A 15,000-nucleotide genomic window follows, 5' to 3' on the forward strand; every position below is an offset into this window, starting at 1 on the left:
ACACTCATAATCACTATAGACAGAAGTCCCACAACACAAACTTTCCCCTTCGTTATCAAGTGGACTCTTGGACAGAAGGGAAATAAAAACAATAAAAAAACATACCTTAACACTAAATAATCACTTAATCCTAAATCAACAATAACCAAACTTATTAGTATACTTAAAGAAATCAATACATACGACATTCAAATAAGCCAATACTCAGTATAAAATACAATCACAACACCTGACACCGACAAATTTCACAGAAAGTTAAAAAATACAAAAAATAAAGAACACTCCAAAGTAAAATAATAATCAGAACTAAGTTGTAAGTGTATATATATATATATATATATATATATATATATATATATATATATATATATATATATATATATATATATATATATATATATATATGCTTGCGTATGATTGTGTGTGGACACCGTCGTCCACACATGGCCCAACATACCTTCACAGCCCACTGTCACAACTTAGTGGCAAATGGTAGAAGCCTGAGTCAAACTCTGCCGCACACTCACTTCCTATACCGGGGCCAGTTAATCATAGTCATCGTCATCATCGTAATCATTATCATCTGTAATCAAAACGGAAACTCCTTCTGACGGGCTGGGTCATTATGTCGTCAATATCAATAAAATCGTTCTGAGCAAGCAAATCATAATCATAATTGTAATACAGGTCAGCAACAATTGGTCAACAATAAAAAAAAAGATAACTTACCAAACGAGGAATTACGGCCTGCAAATAAAAAAAAAACATCGAACACTCCTAGCTAACTAAACTATCGCACTATAATCAAAGATAAATAATAAACTATTCTATCATTCAGAATCACAATTGTACTTACTTTTATAAAAATAAACATTTCCAAGCTGGTAAAATAATATAGAATAAATCCAGCATTCACAAACACACTGCGTCTGTCTGCAGTCAAATCAAGAAAAGCATTCGCTCAAGACATTCGCTACTGCCCTAACCTATGTATATAAAAAAGTAAACAACACCTCAATTATACCAACGGTCTTTTCCAGAACAAACAATGATTACATTAACTACTCTCTCTCTCTCTCTCTCTCTCTCTCTCTCTCTCTCTCTCTCTCTCTCTCTCTCTCTCTCTCTCTCTCTCTCTCTCTCTCTCTCTCTCTCATGATTTGGCAAAACAAAAAGCGAAAATAAAAAAAAATTATCCTCCACATCGACAGCAAATTTACTTTTGAGAAACACAATATGTCTGTGTTTACTTCAATTGCACAAACAATTGGCTTAATGAGAAAGTCTTGTAAGAGTTTTGATGATCAATCTATTTTGAAAAAGTGTTTTAATTCTTTCATTCTACCTTGTTCCGAATAGTGTTCTGTTTGGTCTTCAGCTGCTGATTCTCATCTTAATTTGTGGGTCAGGAACTTCAGTTCTATTAAATTTCTTATTCCTGATACATGTATTGATCTCTGTCACCGTCGTTCAATTAGTTCGTAAGACATGTTGCAAAAGATTTTCATAATTCTGATCATCCTTTACTTTTAGATCTTCCAAGACAGTTCCATCCTGTTTGTAATACAAGGCATGCAGTTAATTCTAATAGTCAGGCCTTCTCCATTAGAGGCTTAATACTACACAGTATTCTAGAAGTTTTATTCCAGCTGTGACCAAGTTGTGGATGGTCTTGCTAAGTAGTTGAATCGGTAGATTAGTTCAAACTTGCAAATGGTAGTTGAATGGTTGACATAATTTTTTTTATAGTGTATATATGAAATGTCTGTTTTGATGCTGTTACTGTTTTTAATTTTCTTTTTAATAGTCCATTATTCCTCATATCATTTATTTATTTCCTTATTTCCTATTCTTGATTCCTTTCCTTACTGCGCTATTTTTACCTGTTGGAGCCCTTGGGATTATAGCATCTTGCTTTTCCAACTAAGGTTGTAGCTTAGCTAGTAATAATGATAATAATAACATACGCTCCAGCCTAAAACGAGTAATATAATGCTGGTAATATTTATGAGCAAAACTATTTGTCAGAAGAATACAAATGTGAGAACAGCTTTGATCATTCAAGGTTAATTAATTCAATACTTACCATATGAGAGTTAATATTATCTTATTATTTCTAGATTTGTTCTAAATCTCCGTAGGATTTTGATCACCTTTTGAGATCAGTCTTATGTCTTGGGGAAATACTGTCTATCGTACTTATATTCATCAATAACGTCTAGTAGAGGCCTCGTTCCTAACCCTTACTTGTTTTCTTACTGCATTATCATTGAAAATTATTTCAGCTTTACTCATATTCATTATCAGTCCTTCATTTCTGTTTACTCTATTTAAATCTCTTGCTATTCTTCCCTTGATTTAATAAATGGAACTATGTCAGCTGCAAATCTTAAGTTGTTAAGGTATTCCCCAGTAGTGTTAATTCTTACATTTTCCCAATCTAAATTCTTATAGTTTTAAAAATAAGAATCTAATGTTTAGGTGGAGTAGAGCTAGTGAGTTATTCTTATATTCCGTTGCCTGGATTTCTAATTAAGCGATTTGCTTATTATCTGATTTAGGCCAAAGACATTACAGACAGGGACGCACGTATATTACAGATATGTTAGGGTATTTAATGCATGAGGCACGTGTACAAGAATGAAAAAAAAAATAGCATACATATTTTACAGAGTTGCCAAGAAAGTGGCCCAAATAAAGGGTAGCCAGATATACTAAGCAAAATAAAGTCTGAGATCATCAAAATCAGGTGAATGCTGAGCCATTCAAGAAGTCGTTTCAGGAACTATTTGCTCAACATTGGGATGGGGAGCTTTTGGTAAAAAAAATTAAATCATAAAAAGGAAAATGCCACTTTCTCTAAAGAAAGTATTCAATTAGTTGGTACTACTAGTATTCACTTATGCATAAAAACATGAAGTCTTATTATTATATTATTATTATTATTATTATTATTATTATTATTATTATTATTATTACAAGCCATGCTACAACCTCAGTTGGAAAAGCAAGATGCTATAAGCCCAAGGGCTCCAATAGGAAAAAATAGCCCAATGAGGAAAGGAAATAAGGAAATGAATAAACGATGAGGATAAATTAACAATAAATCATTCTAAAAACAGTAACAACGTCAAAACATATGTCCTATATAAACTATTAACAACGTCAAAAACAGATATGTCATATATAAACTATAAAAAGACTCATGTCAGCCTGGTCAACGTAAAAACATTTGCTCCAACTTTGAACTTTTGAAGTTCTACTGGTTCAACTACCCGATTAGGAAGATCATTCCACAACTTGGTAACAGCTTGAATAAAACTTCTAGAATACTGTGTAGTAATAAGCCTCATGATGGAGAAGGCCTGGTTATTAGAATTAATTGGCTGCCTAGTATTACGAACAGGATAGAATTGTCCAGGGAGATCTGAATGTAAAAGAAGGTCAGAGTTATGAAAAATCTTATGCAACATGCATAATGAACTAATTGAACGACGGTGTCAAAGATTAATATCTAAATCAGGAATAAGAAATTTGATAGACCGTAAGTTTCTACCCAACAAATTAAGATGAGAATCAGCAGCTGAAGACCAGAGAGGAGAACAATACTCAAAACAAGGTAGAATGAAAGAATTAAAACACTTCTTCAGAACAGATTGATCACCAAATATCTCAAAAGACTTTCTCAATAAGCCAATTTTTTGTGTAATTGAAGAAGACACAGACCTAATGTGTTTCTCAAAAGTAAATTTTCTGTCGAGAATCACACCTAAAATTTTAAAGGAAACATTATCAATACTGAGATCCGGATGTTGAGGAGCCACTGTCCTTGACCTACTTACAATCATACTTTGAGTTTTGTTAGGATTCAACTTCATACCCCATAATTTGCACCATACATTAATTTTAGCTAAATCTCTATTAAGGGATTCACAAACCCCAGATCTACATTCAGGGGATGGAATTGATGCAAAGAGAGTAGCATCATCTGCTTATACAAGAAGCTTGTTTTCTAGGCCTTAGAACATACGGTAGTTACATCCCAAAAAGCTATTTGTAAGAATAATGATGGGAATTAGATTGAGAAAAAAAAAAAACATAGATACGAGGGAAAACTAAAGTAGAGGATATTCTAAAAACTTGGAAGAAAAATAAATGGACATGAGGAGGACATAAAATGAGAATAACATGAAATAGATGGGCATTAAAGATAATAGAATGGGTCCCTAGAATGCACAAGAAACAGGGGAAGGAAGAGAAGGCAATGAATTAATGATACAAGAAAGTTTGCAAGGTTGAACTGGCACAGAATGACAATTAACAGACGCAAGTGAAGGGGCAAGGCTGAGGTCTTTGTTCTGCAGTGGACTAGTAACGGCTGATGATGATGATATTATGATTATATGTACACACACACACACACACACACACACACATATATATATATATATATATATATATATACATATATATATATATATATATATATATATATATATATATATATATATATATATATATATATATATTTATATATATATACAGAATAACATACATATGAATTTTTCTCTCTCTCTCTCTCTCTCTCTCTCTCTCTCTCTCTCTCTCTCTCTCTCTCTCTCTCTGTATATATATATATATATATATATATATATATATATATATATATATATATATTTATATATATATATATATATATATATATATATATATATATATATATATATATATATCTATATATATATATATATATATATATATATATATATGTGTGTGTGTGTCTGTCTGTCTGTGTGTATGTCTGTCCGTATTTGTAGTAGTATTAAGGTTATATTCCAAAGTACTGTGAATGTAAGATATTCAATAAAAGTTAAAAAGAAATATTGAGTAAAGTTTTTATACTATATAGATCCAAATATGGCGAAAAGCCAATACCACTTCATGTAACTGGTGAAATCGAACGATTCTTGGTAAATTGCAACACACAATGGATTAGCGACTTCTTATGATAAACGTGAGGTCAGGTAATTAAATTAGTGTGCAACAAAGTAGCTTTTGCTTCCTACCCTTATTCATATATGAGCATCCTTACAAATTGAATTTGATGCAAGATAGGGTGATATTTGGGATGAATATTGTAATGATTAAGGAATGGTGAAATTATCAGAGTATCAAGAGAAAGGACAGTTTTGCGATTAACTTAAGTATATCTCATTGTTTTCATAATGATAAGTGCTCTTGAAATGTGGAATTGTAATCACGTCATAGAATCTAACTTTAAGGTTGGAATGCATGATATGAATTATGTTACCATTCCAGAATTTTTTTTATAAGAATTTAAGAATTTCAATTACTTATCGAACATTGCACTCAGAAAATTCATGGCAACTATATTAACCCAACGCAGCAATATCAATTTGTGGGCGAGGAGTTTCGTCTTACATCCGTAAATGAGCAATGCTTTATGAGCCCGTATGAAAGTTTAAAAATACGTAATCATTGTCTCATACGGGGTTCTTTAAAGAAAAAGGGAAAAGTTCTGTCCTATCCTTGGTCACCTAGGCTTTTGTAGTTGTACATATGTATGAAAGAAAATAACTGAATGTTCATAAATATTGTTTAAATGCTTAAAATCTAAATGATCCATAGTATATTACGTTTAGGAAGTGTTACTTAATCTATGATATTAGAAAAACGATTCACGGATCAATTTTTCCTTTAAAAAACACGAGGTTTCAATTAAATCAAATTAAAGCTGTGAACATCCAACTGTAACTAGAGATTAAGTTTCAAAACTTAACACATCAAGATTCTTATCTAATAAAGTGTTATTTCTCTTTCTTTTAGCCTTCTACTTGTTAGCACAAGATCACCCCAGGACCTAAAAGAAGAGATCATGACGGCCTCAGAACCAGTGCAAAGGGTACAGCCAACAGTTATTCCTCAATATCCTGCTCATCTGGCGTTACAAAAGTTTCCCATTGCCCAACAAGAGCACGAACGTTCGCCTTCAGTTATCTCAAAGTACAACAATAGTAAAAAGAAAGTGGAAAGTGCTCAGAAAACCGATGTGACCTCACAACCCTTAGGAGCAAATGTTATAGTGACGACCAACAAGAAACCGAAAGAAAAAACAACTGAAGTTACAGAGAGTTTCGTGCCGAAAGAGTGGAAGAAAATGAAAGAAAATGAACGCCAATATGAGAGTGGTTATAGAAACAATCCTTTAGGTCAATCGTTAAAAAAGTACTTGAAGGCTAAAAAAGAGCAGGTGAGCGATATCCAGGAACTTTCCTTTGGCTTTGTCAATAATAATTTCAAACCTCCTGATATATCTCAGACTAACCTGGTAGACTTGATGGGGTTGATAGACAACTCCACGAAGAAGAAAACAGGTCTCAATCCAGGCGCAGTCATCGGATCAGTCATCGGTGCTGTTGTTGAAGCAAAAAAATTAATGTCTGATGAAGGATCTCAAAAAAGTGACGCAAATAATCGTTCGGATGGGAATAGTCAACTAACTGCATTAAAGGTTGTCACTGCCCAAGATGGAAGGCACCCAGATAAAGATGAAGTTTTGCCTAACCAAAACAATGTCGACTCAAAAATTATGAATTTAAATGCTTCTAACTTATCAAACAAGGATGGGAAGGATAAAGAAAGAGATAAGGCTGTCAAAGAAGAACTTACAACTAAAAGATATTCGAAAGGACCCCTCAGTGATGAAAACAATTTGGGAGCACTTGTATCAAAGTATGGCCCCTCTCTGTTTTCACTGGCTTTTAATACCAATGGCCAGACTCAATCAGATAACAGTAACAACAGTCCACTGATGTCCATCATGGGAAGTTTAGGACCTATTCTACTATCTAAATCTCTTGGAATAAGTGAAGATAATCTTAATTCTAGAGATTCTAATCCTATGCTTTCTATGATCAGTAACTTGGGAGCAAACATGCTATCAAATAGGTTTTCACAGACATCGCAAAATGGAAAGACTGTATCCCAGGGGTCTCCAAATTCTCAAAAACAGGATCTTCTATATTCACTTGTGAGTGGGGTTGGTCCAATGTTAATGGCAAGTGTTGTTGGAGGTGGGTTGTCTTCAAAAAGTCATAATGATAGATCACCATATTCTTCAGAATCCAACAAAAGCCCTCTGCAGTCCATTCTCACTGGACTTGGACCAGCACTGATGGGAGGAAGCGTACAAAATTTACTGGGAAATTCCAAATTTGGGACAGGTGAAAAAAGTGCTAGTCCTGTGCAGTCGATAATCAGTGGCTTAGCACCTGTCTTGCTTGCTGGTGCATTGGGAGGACATGACAATAGTGCAAAAGGTAGATCCAACTCAAAAACATTTGTGAGTGATGGTGGGAGTCCTTTGCAATCTTTATTTAATGGACTGGGCCCTGTTGTTCTGAAAGCTGTTGGCCAAGGATTAGGAGGTGGATTCTCAGAGACAGTTCCTGCCAAAGAGGCTTCAACTTTGGGTGGTTTTATATCAAATATGGCCCCTATGCTCATGGAGGGCATATCCACGAGAACTAAAAAGAAACCAAATGCCACGAACAGTCTCTTAAATGCTTCACTTCGTGAAAGTAATAGAGAGAAAAACTCCAGTAAGGTAGGATTATGAAGAAGTATGTTGCACTGTATTTTATTATTTTCATTATAAATCTGGTGAGCTTTTCTCTTTGTAGTTTGCACAAAGAAAATAATTTAATGTCGACCAACATTGAACAATGAAAATAGTTGAGATATTCTGGGATCATGTAATAGCTGCTGAGAGAATCTCAGATCTATTAGATGTTATACATTTTAGTTGCATCTCGAAAGATTTTTTTACAATGCTTTGCCAAGCAATAGTAGTTTGTATGAATGTTACTTTAGAATTAAGAGAAAAATAAATCATGTGTATATTATGCTTTAAGCAATAAAACTTTTTTTTTTATGTAGACAGCTCTTATTGCCATTCTTATTATTGTTGTCATTTTGTGAAAGAAATTCCTATACCTGAACATTACATCTGCAAAGACTTCATCAAAGGAAGGTCAGAAGTTTTCAGTAAAAGGTAAGTCAACTTTCCAAAACTTACCGAGGGCGAAGAACCACGATTATAGGAGAAAGGATTTTGATATCAAAATAATCTAGATTCTAGGAAACAGACTAAGTAAAAAGGAAATTGATAAAGGATGAATAGAAAGAAACGATTAATTACATGATGAACTTGTCATACTTATCAAACCAGCGAATACATAATGCACATATACAGTACCTGCTGAAGTGTAATATAACGTCATATGATATTAGGGTATAATTTTAATGTAATTCCTTGAAAAGTAGGCCGGGTCACTTGCTCACACACTTGTAGGATAAACAGCGTGCTTAATGCATTGTTTGGATAGAAGGTTTAAAAATTTGAATAATCTTGAGAAGTTGGTATAAGGTGAAAATGCCAGCTATTCTATTTCATATGCAGTTGTTTTGTCTTTACGCCTTATTACCCATTTAAGTTAAGGATAGGGGTGTGGGTGCATATACCCAAGTAGGGTATCCACATCTACTTTGAGTGTCCATATCTTTGCTACTAAATCTCCAGCAGCAAGTGTCTGGTCGTCCCTGATCCTAAATTAGTGGAGAGGAGTTTGAGTGTTTACATTGCGAGACAGGGCAGTGACCTGTACCTGGCCTCCCTCTTTCCTAAGATACCTCTTAATCTATAAATAACATTAGTGTGGTAAAACTTAGTGATGTTTGATATTATTGTTATCCAATCAAATAATTCATGACAGTTCAGTAAGCATTATATATATATATATATATATATATATATATATATATATATATATATATATATATATATATATATATATATATATATATATATATATCCACTGTCATGTAGTTGTCGAAATTCCCTATAATAATTATGTATAATTGGTTCAAAAAGTGATGTAAGAGGAGGAGTAATGATCAATTAATATTGAAATCTCATTGATTTCATAATTAAACCTTGATTCAGTCACATGAACGGTCTTGGTATAAACAGACTATACTTAATTTATTAGCTTGTTATTTTTTCTTAACTTGATCAAATTTCATTTTCACGGATTTTTAAAAATAAAGAAATAATAAGCTCAGAAAATTAGTTTATAAACGAATTAAAGGAAAAAGGTTGTGTAAAGAAAATGGTGTTTCTATCTCATATTATTAAATAATATATGAAAACATTTTCCGTTGGGAAAATATAAGCGAAAATACGTCTCTCGAGAGATAAGAAACTGCATAAGAATAAGAGATTTCTTCTATGAAGATGGCGTGTGTAAAATTCGGTGAAAATACTTCATCCTCATCATTATTGCAGAAATTCCCTGATTTTCATGAAAGAATTTCTCAAATAACAAGAGTTTTTTGTTCTATTAAGCTACCAAAGATATATAGTTTGTAAGGTATCATTTTACAGTATTTAAGATTTATAGTAACAATTGCTTCATAAGTGATTCAGCCCCAAAATCTCGCTACTCACACAAAAGGTTTATTTTTACGCTACAGGGAGTCGAAAAATTAACAACAATAATAATAATAATAATAATAATAATAATAATAATAATAATAATAATAATAATAATAATAATAATAATAATAAACGTTTTTTAATGGCATATACAAAGAGCGTTGTTGAAACGAAGCAAATTAGTTGTAGAACACAGCAAAGTTTACAAAAACTGTATTGGCAAAGTATCTATATACTATTTTAGGGAAGTCTCTCCGTGTACCTTTGGGCAAGGTCTATAGATATAGACCTTGCCTTTGGGTAAGTAGGTGAAACTGCGCATCCTAAAGTGACACTTAAAAACAATCCAAGGAGTTCTACCATTTGAAAAGATATTGGAAACTGTTTTATGTCTGAAATTCAACCAACTTGAGGTTTCTATCATAGAGAAAATATACGTAACTTATTTAGTGAAATTTTTTTTTTCCAGATGAATCAAATGATTCTGAATTCGTATTATTTTGACATCCATTCTCCATAATTTTGTGTTAAAATATCCGAGAAGAGCCTTAGCCAAGTTTGAGTATCCGTAATCCAATTATTACTCAAAGTTCTTTGTTAGTTGTTTATGAGGAGATTTTCATTTGTTTATTTGTTCATCAATCTATACATGTATTTACAAACAACACTTTCCACGGAGCTTCTTCTTTGTCAGCGTTACCACTACCTTAGGGGATCGGTTGCTTGATGCGACCTCTCCAATGAAAGGCATCCTCTTCCACCAAACCTCTTCTCTCCATATCATCTTCCCCATATCTCGCCATCTAATTCTCTGCTTCCGTCTTGATCTTCTCCCCTTAACAGGTTCCTCTCAAGCCTTCTTAACTCCCTCCCCACCATCCATTCTCACTACGTGCCCACACCATCTCGGTCGTGACACACGTATCATCTCTTTCCACGGATACTGAGTGCTAAATTGAGTTAGAAATAGCGTGTTATGCCAAATGCCTTATCTTACCCTTGTTGACACCGTAATGTACTGGTGCTTATATATCCGAAATGAGAAGTCTCACATTTTACGCTGAAGGATTTACAAGAGGATGAGTGACGAAGAGGATCACTCGCCTTGCCAAACTGCTTCGCTCCTCTTCCTTCCATCTACGTTAATACTTATATACTCACAGATGAAGCTGAACCTCCCATTCAAATCCTAGTGTATTCACACACTACAGAGTTTTCCTCTGCTTTTTCCGTCTGATTTCTCGTAAGTCCTTGTGCTTATATGGAAGCTTTTTTATATACTATATATTGTATGGATGTAAGAGATGTATGACACATTGTATGTAATCATTAACTGAATTTATGTTTATTATTGCCACATTAGTTTTAGTTATTATTTCTTCGGTATGAATTTAGATTAATTTTGTTATCCCCTACTAATGATGAATGTGATTTCTGTTTGTTTTGTTTTCATAACGAAAAGGAATCTCCGGTGACTTCATAGAAATAAAATAATTCTATCTTATCAAAATAGTCTAGATAAGGTATTCTCAAATTAAAAAGAAAATGCTTTTGCATTTATTGTTTAATAAAACTAGGCTTTATATGTATCTAGATAAAAAAAAAAATAGTGACTCGTTTTATATATCAAGTTTCATTTAACCATATCATTTCAAGGGGCTCTGCGATAATTACATTTGCTTATCTTCACTGGACTGTGATTGGGTAAAGTCACATTTATTTTCTTATTTCCAGTAGCTTTTGCTTTGTAATATATGATTTTATATGCGATAGGCAAGTGTTTACCATCACTTGTACTTTGAAATTAGAATGTGCATTTTTATGTTACCCTCTGCTTACTGTATTAAAATATATTGTTTTTCTGTTTATTTTACAATTCTAGAATATACTTCATATTTGCAATAGAATCATTTTCCATTTTACGCATTTTCTAGTGCTATTAAAATCTAGCACTACAAGTAAATGATATTCCTTTTTAAGATAACCAATAACATTACCAGCTATGAAATGGAAATCGAATTATATACGCAATGTTTAACACACGCTTAGACGAGTCCAAACAAACTGTAATGGAAATTTTAGCATTTTGATGAAATGTAGCGTTTCCATCATCCTCCTGCAATAAAGCATACGTTTCCATGGTAGCAGGTTTCTCTATTATGAATTCCACGGAATAACTACACAATTATATACCTTTTCAATTTGTTTCTATTACAACACCGCAAGAGGTAGAAAGTGAAACACGGGTGGTTTCATGTATGGATCAACGGGGAAATAGCTAATTTCGTTACATGGTCAGTTGTTTTTTATTGAATTACGACTACGGATGCTGATAATGTTTTTAATCATTTGTTATCCTTCGCATATAACTGTACATATCTATGCTTATAGAGCATTTCAATATTTATTTCACTATTTTCCATGTCTAAATGGTGAAAAAAAACAGGAATAAAACCACTGGTAGATTTCTCTTAGCAGCTGAAATTATTGAAAATTGCCATACAACAACTCTAATATTTTTTTTTTTTTTCATCAAGGCAAAGGTCAGAATTAACAGGAATCATTCACGGGCAATAGAAAAAAGTTACTCCTCCTAAAACAGAGGAGTTGCTTGACTCCTGAAACAAGCACCATTACATTCTGCTGCACTATATAATAAACTTTTTGTTATTACTTTATTGACATTATTTCCTGCTGCATGCAAGGCATGTTTATCTATCTATCTATCTATTATCAATCTATATATCTGTTTACACACACACACACACACACACACATATATATATATATATATATATATATATATATATATGTATGTATATATATATATATATATATATATATATATATATATATATATATATATATATATATATATGTGGGTGTGTGTGTTTGGTTGAAATGAAATGATTTTTTCCCCCTTCTCGACAGACAGGTGTAACAAGCATCGAAAATGCCTATAAGTCATCTCCCGAGAGTACTAATCCTGACGACGAAACCGCGGATCTAATGTCAACCTCTTCTGATTTCTCGGTGAAGAGTTGGCTCCTGAGTTCATTAGCCAAAGCAGCCGTTGGGAGTCTCCTGCCGGAGCACCTTTCAATCCCGGAAGTCAACTCGACGAAGGGTTTCTGGCACATGGCGGTCAATTTGGCTCTTGGAAATCCAAGAGAAGAAAGTGGACGAAAAGGGTAAGCTATTATTTTGGGGTTTAGGGTAATATGCCTATTTCTGCCTGGACGGAAATCAATTAATAGTTTTCAGATAATTTTGGATATTCATGGATTTGTTTTGAATTGACAGAAAATAGACGGAAAGGCTCATAAGGACGTTTTGAATGCCTATAGCTTTTTTTTTTTTTTTTACCGAAAATGAGCCAGAATTTTATGTTTTTTTTTTTTTTTGGGGGGGGGGGAATATAATAGATTGAATTAATATAATTTTAGATAGAGGGTAAATGGGCCAACCTACTCCTGATATTTCATTACATCCATCTAGGAAGAAATGATGGAAAATATACCCAAACCCTGGAGGTGCTTAATGGGAATGTAACGACTGAAATATATGAATAAAAAGGATATGCGATCGCTTCTGGAATTATAGTACATTCAAGGAAAACCTACAAAAGAGGCATATTGATTATTATAAAAGGGTATTGAAATTTATTGCAATTCAATCGAATTTATTTGAGTTTTCAAATAATAGTACTGTACACACACGCACACACATATCTATCTACTTATCTATCCATCTATCTACCTATCTATCTATATATATATATATATATATATATATATATATATGTATATATATATAGATATATATATATATAGATATATATATATAAATAAATAAATATATATATATATATATATATATATATATATATATATATATATATCTATATATATATATATATATATCTATATATATATATATATATATATATATATATATATATATATATATATATATATATATATATCTATATATATATATATATATATATATATATATATATATATATATATATATATATATATATTATCTATATATATATACTGTATATATATAAATGAATGTATATATATATATATATATTATACATATATATACATATATATATACATATATATATATATATATATATATATATACAGTATATATATATATATATATATATAAATATATATATATATATATATATATATATATATATATATATATATATATATATATATATGATGAAGGCTCCCGGGTCTAGGCACCTAAAACATATTTTATACTATGGTTCGTGTTTGGGAACCAGATATATGATGTGTATATATATATATATATATATATATATACATATATATATATATATATATATATATATATATATATATATATATAGATATATATATATATATATATATATATATATATATATATATATACATATGTGTGTGTATATATATATATATATATATATATATATATATATATATATATATATATATATATATATATATTACAACTGGCAAGCTGTACAATCCCTCGAATTCCAAACACACCTGTTTGCTTTTAGCCTAAATCAGTCACACTTGGAAATATATTGTTACCCGAACTCTGAGACAGTTGAATTACTCCTAGACAGCAATATATAAAACACTGAATATCCATAGGTCTCTTAAATAAGTACAATCAAAATAAAACTGGGTAATTGTTATTTCGAATATTCAAACAACTCAAACTTCAGTTTATTAACAGGATACGAGCGAATATGCATTAAACACTGATGATTGAAATAATACATTCTTTACAAAGATGAATATATTCTATATAGATTACAACAGTTTGAAAGAATTTACATAAAAACAAATAAATCACTCAAAATATTAAGTCTGAACAAAACTTAGAATAAGACAAAAATGTTGAGATCTGAAAATTATATAATTACTTGACTTTAAATAATCAATCAGAATAAACCTTAGACTAAGACAAAAGAAATACTTATGAAAATTATACAATCCCTTGTTTTACTTGAAATTAAATCTGAATACAATATTTAAGTTTGACACTTAATGAAAATAGATAACCAGATCACAATACATGAACCTATCACCTTCCTACAGCGGCGTTTAAAAAACTCTAAGTGAATTTTTATAAGTTCTTACTATGATTACATAAACTTGTCACACCAAAACTTCAATATTTCACTGAACACCTTTAAAATAATACAATGATTTACTTGAGAGAGTGAGAGAGAGGGGAAGATGGCTGTCTTAAGGCTGGAACTCTCTTTCTGTGCAACCCTGGGGTCACCTTTATATATGAAACTTAGCTACTTCCAGAAGATTCCAGATGAGCAAGTTTTGGAAGCGTGGGGGCTGGGCTCAGACATCAGAGTTGCCAAGTTATGCTCTCTTGAACTCGTACTCACGCAACAGGGAGACGAATCCTCTGTTACCCAGGCAACTATCACGCACAGCGAGGGGACT

General features: G+C 31.8%; 1 protein-coding gene across 1 annotated transcript in view; it reads left to right on the forward strand.

Annotated features, from left to right (window-relative positions):
- LOC137638830 (uncharacterized) overlaps positions 1-15,000 on the forward strand; it is a 161,498-nt gene that overhangs the window by 42,512 nt on the left and 103,986 nt on the right. The window contains exons 4-5 of the mRNA XM_068371224.1: positions 5,848-7,627; positions 12,449-12,708. Of these exons, the coding sequence (XP_068227325.1) occupies positions 5,848-7,627; positions 12,449-12,708 (2,040 nt within the window). The remainder of the gene's footprint in view (positions 1-5,847; positions 7,628-12,448; positions 12,709-15,000) is intronic.

The sequence above is a fragment of the Palaemon carinicauda genome, chromosome 3 (genome assembly GCF_036898095.1).
Source record: "Palaemon carinicauda isolate YSFRI2023 chromosome 3, ASM3689809v2, whole genome shotgun sequence".
Taxonomy (NCBI): Eukaryota; Metazoa; Arthropoda; class Malacostraca; order Decapoda; family Palaemonidae; genus Palaemon; species Palaemon carinicauda.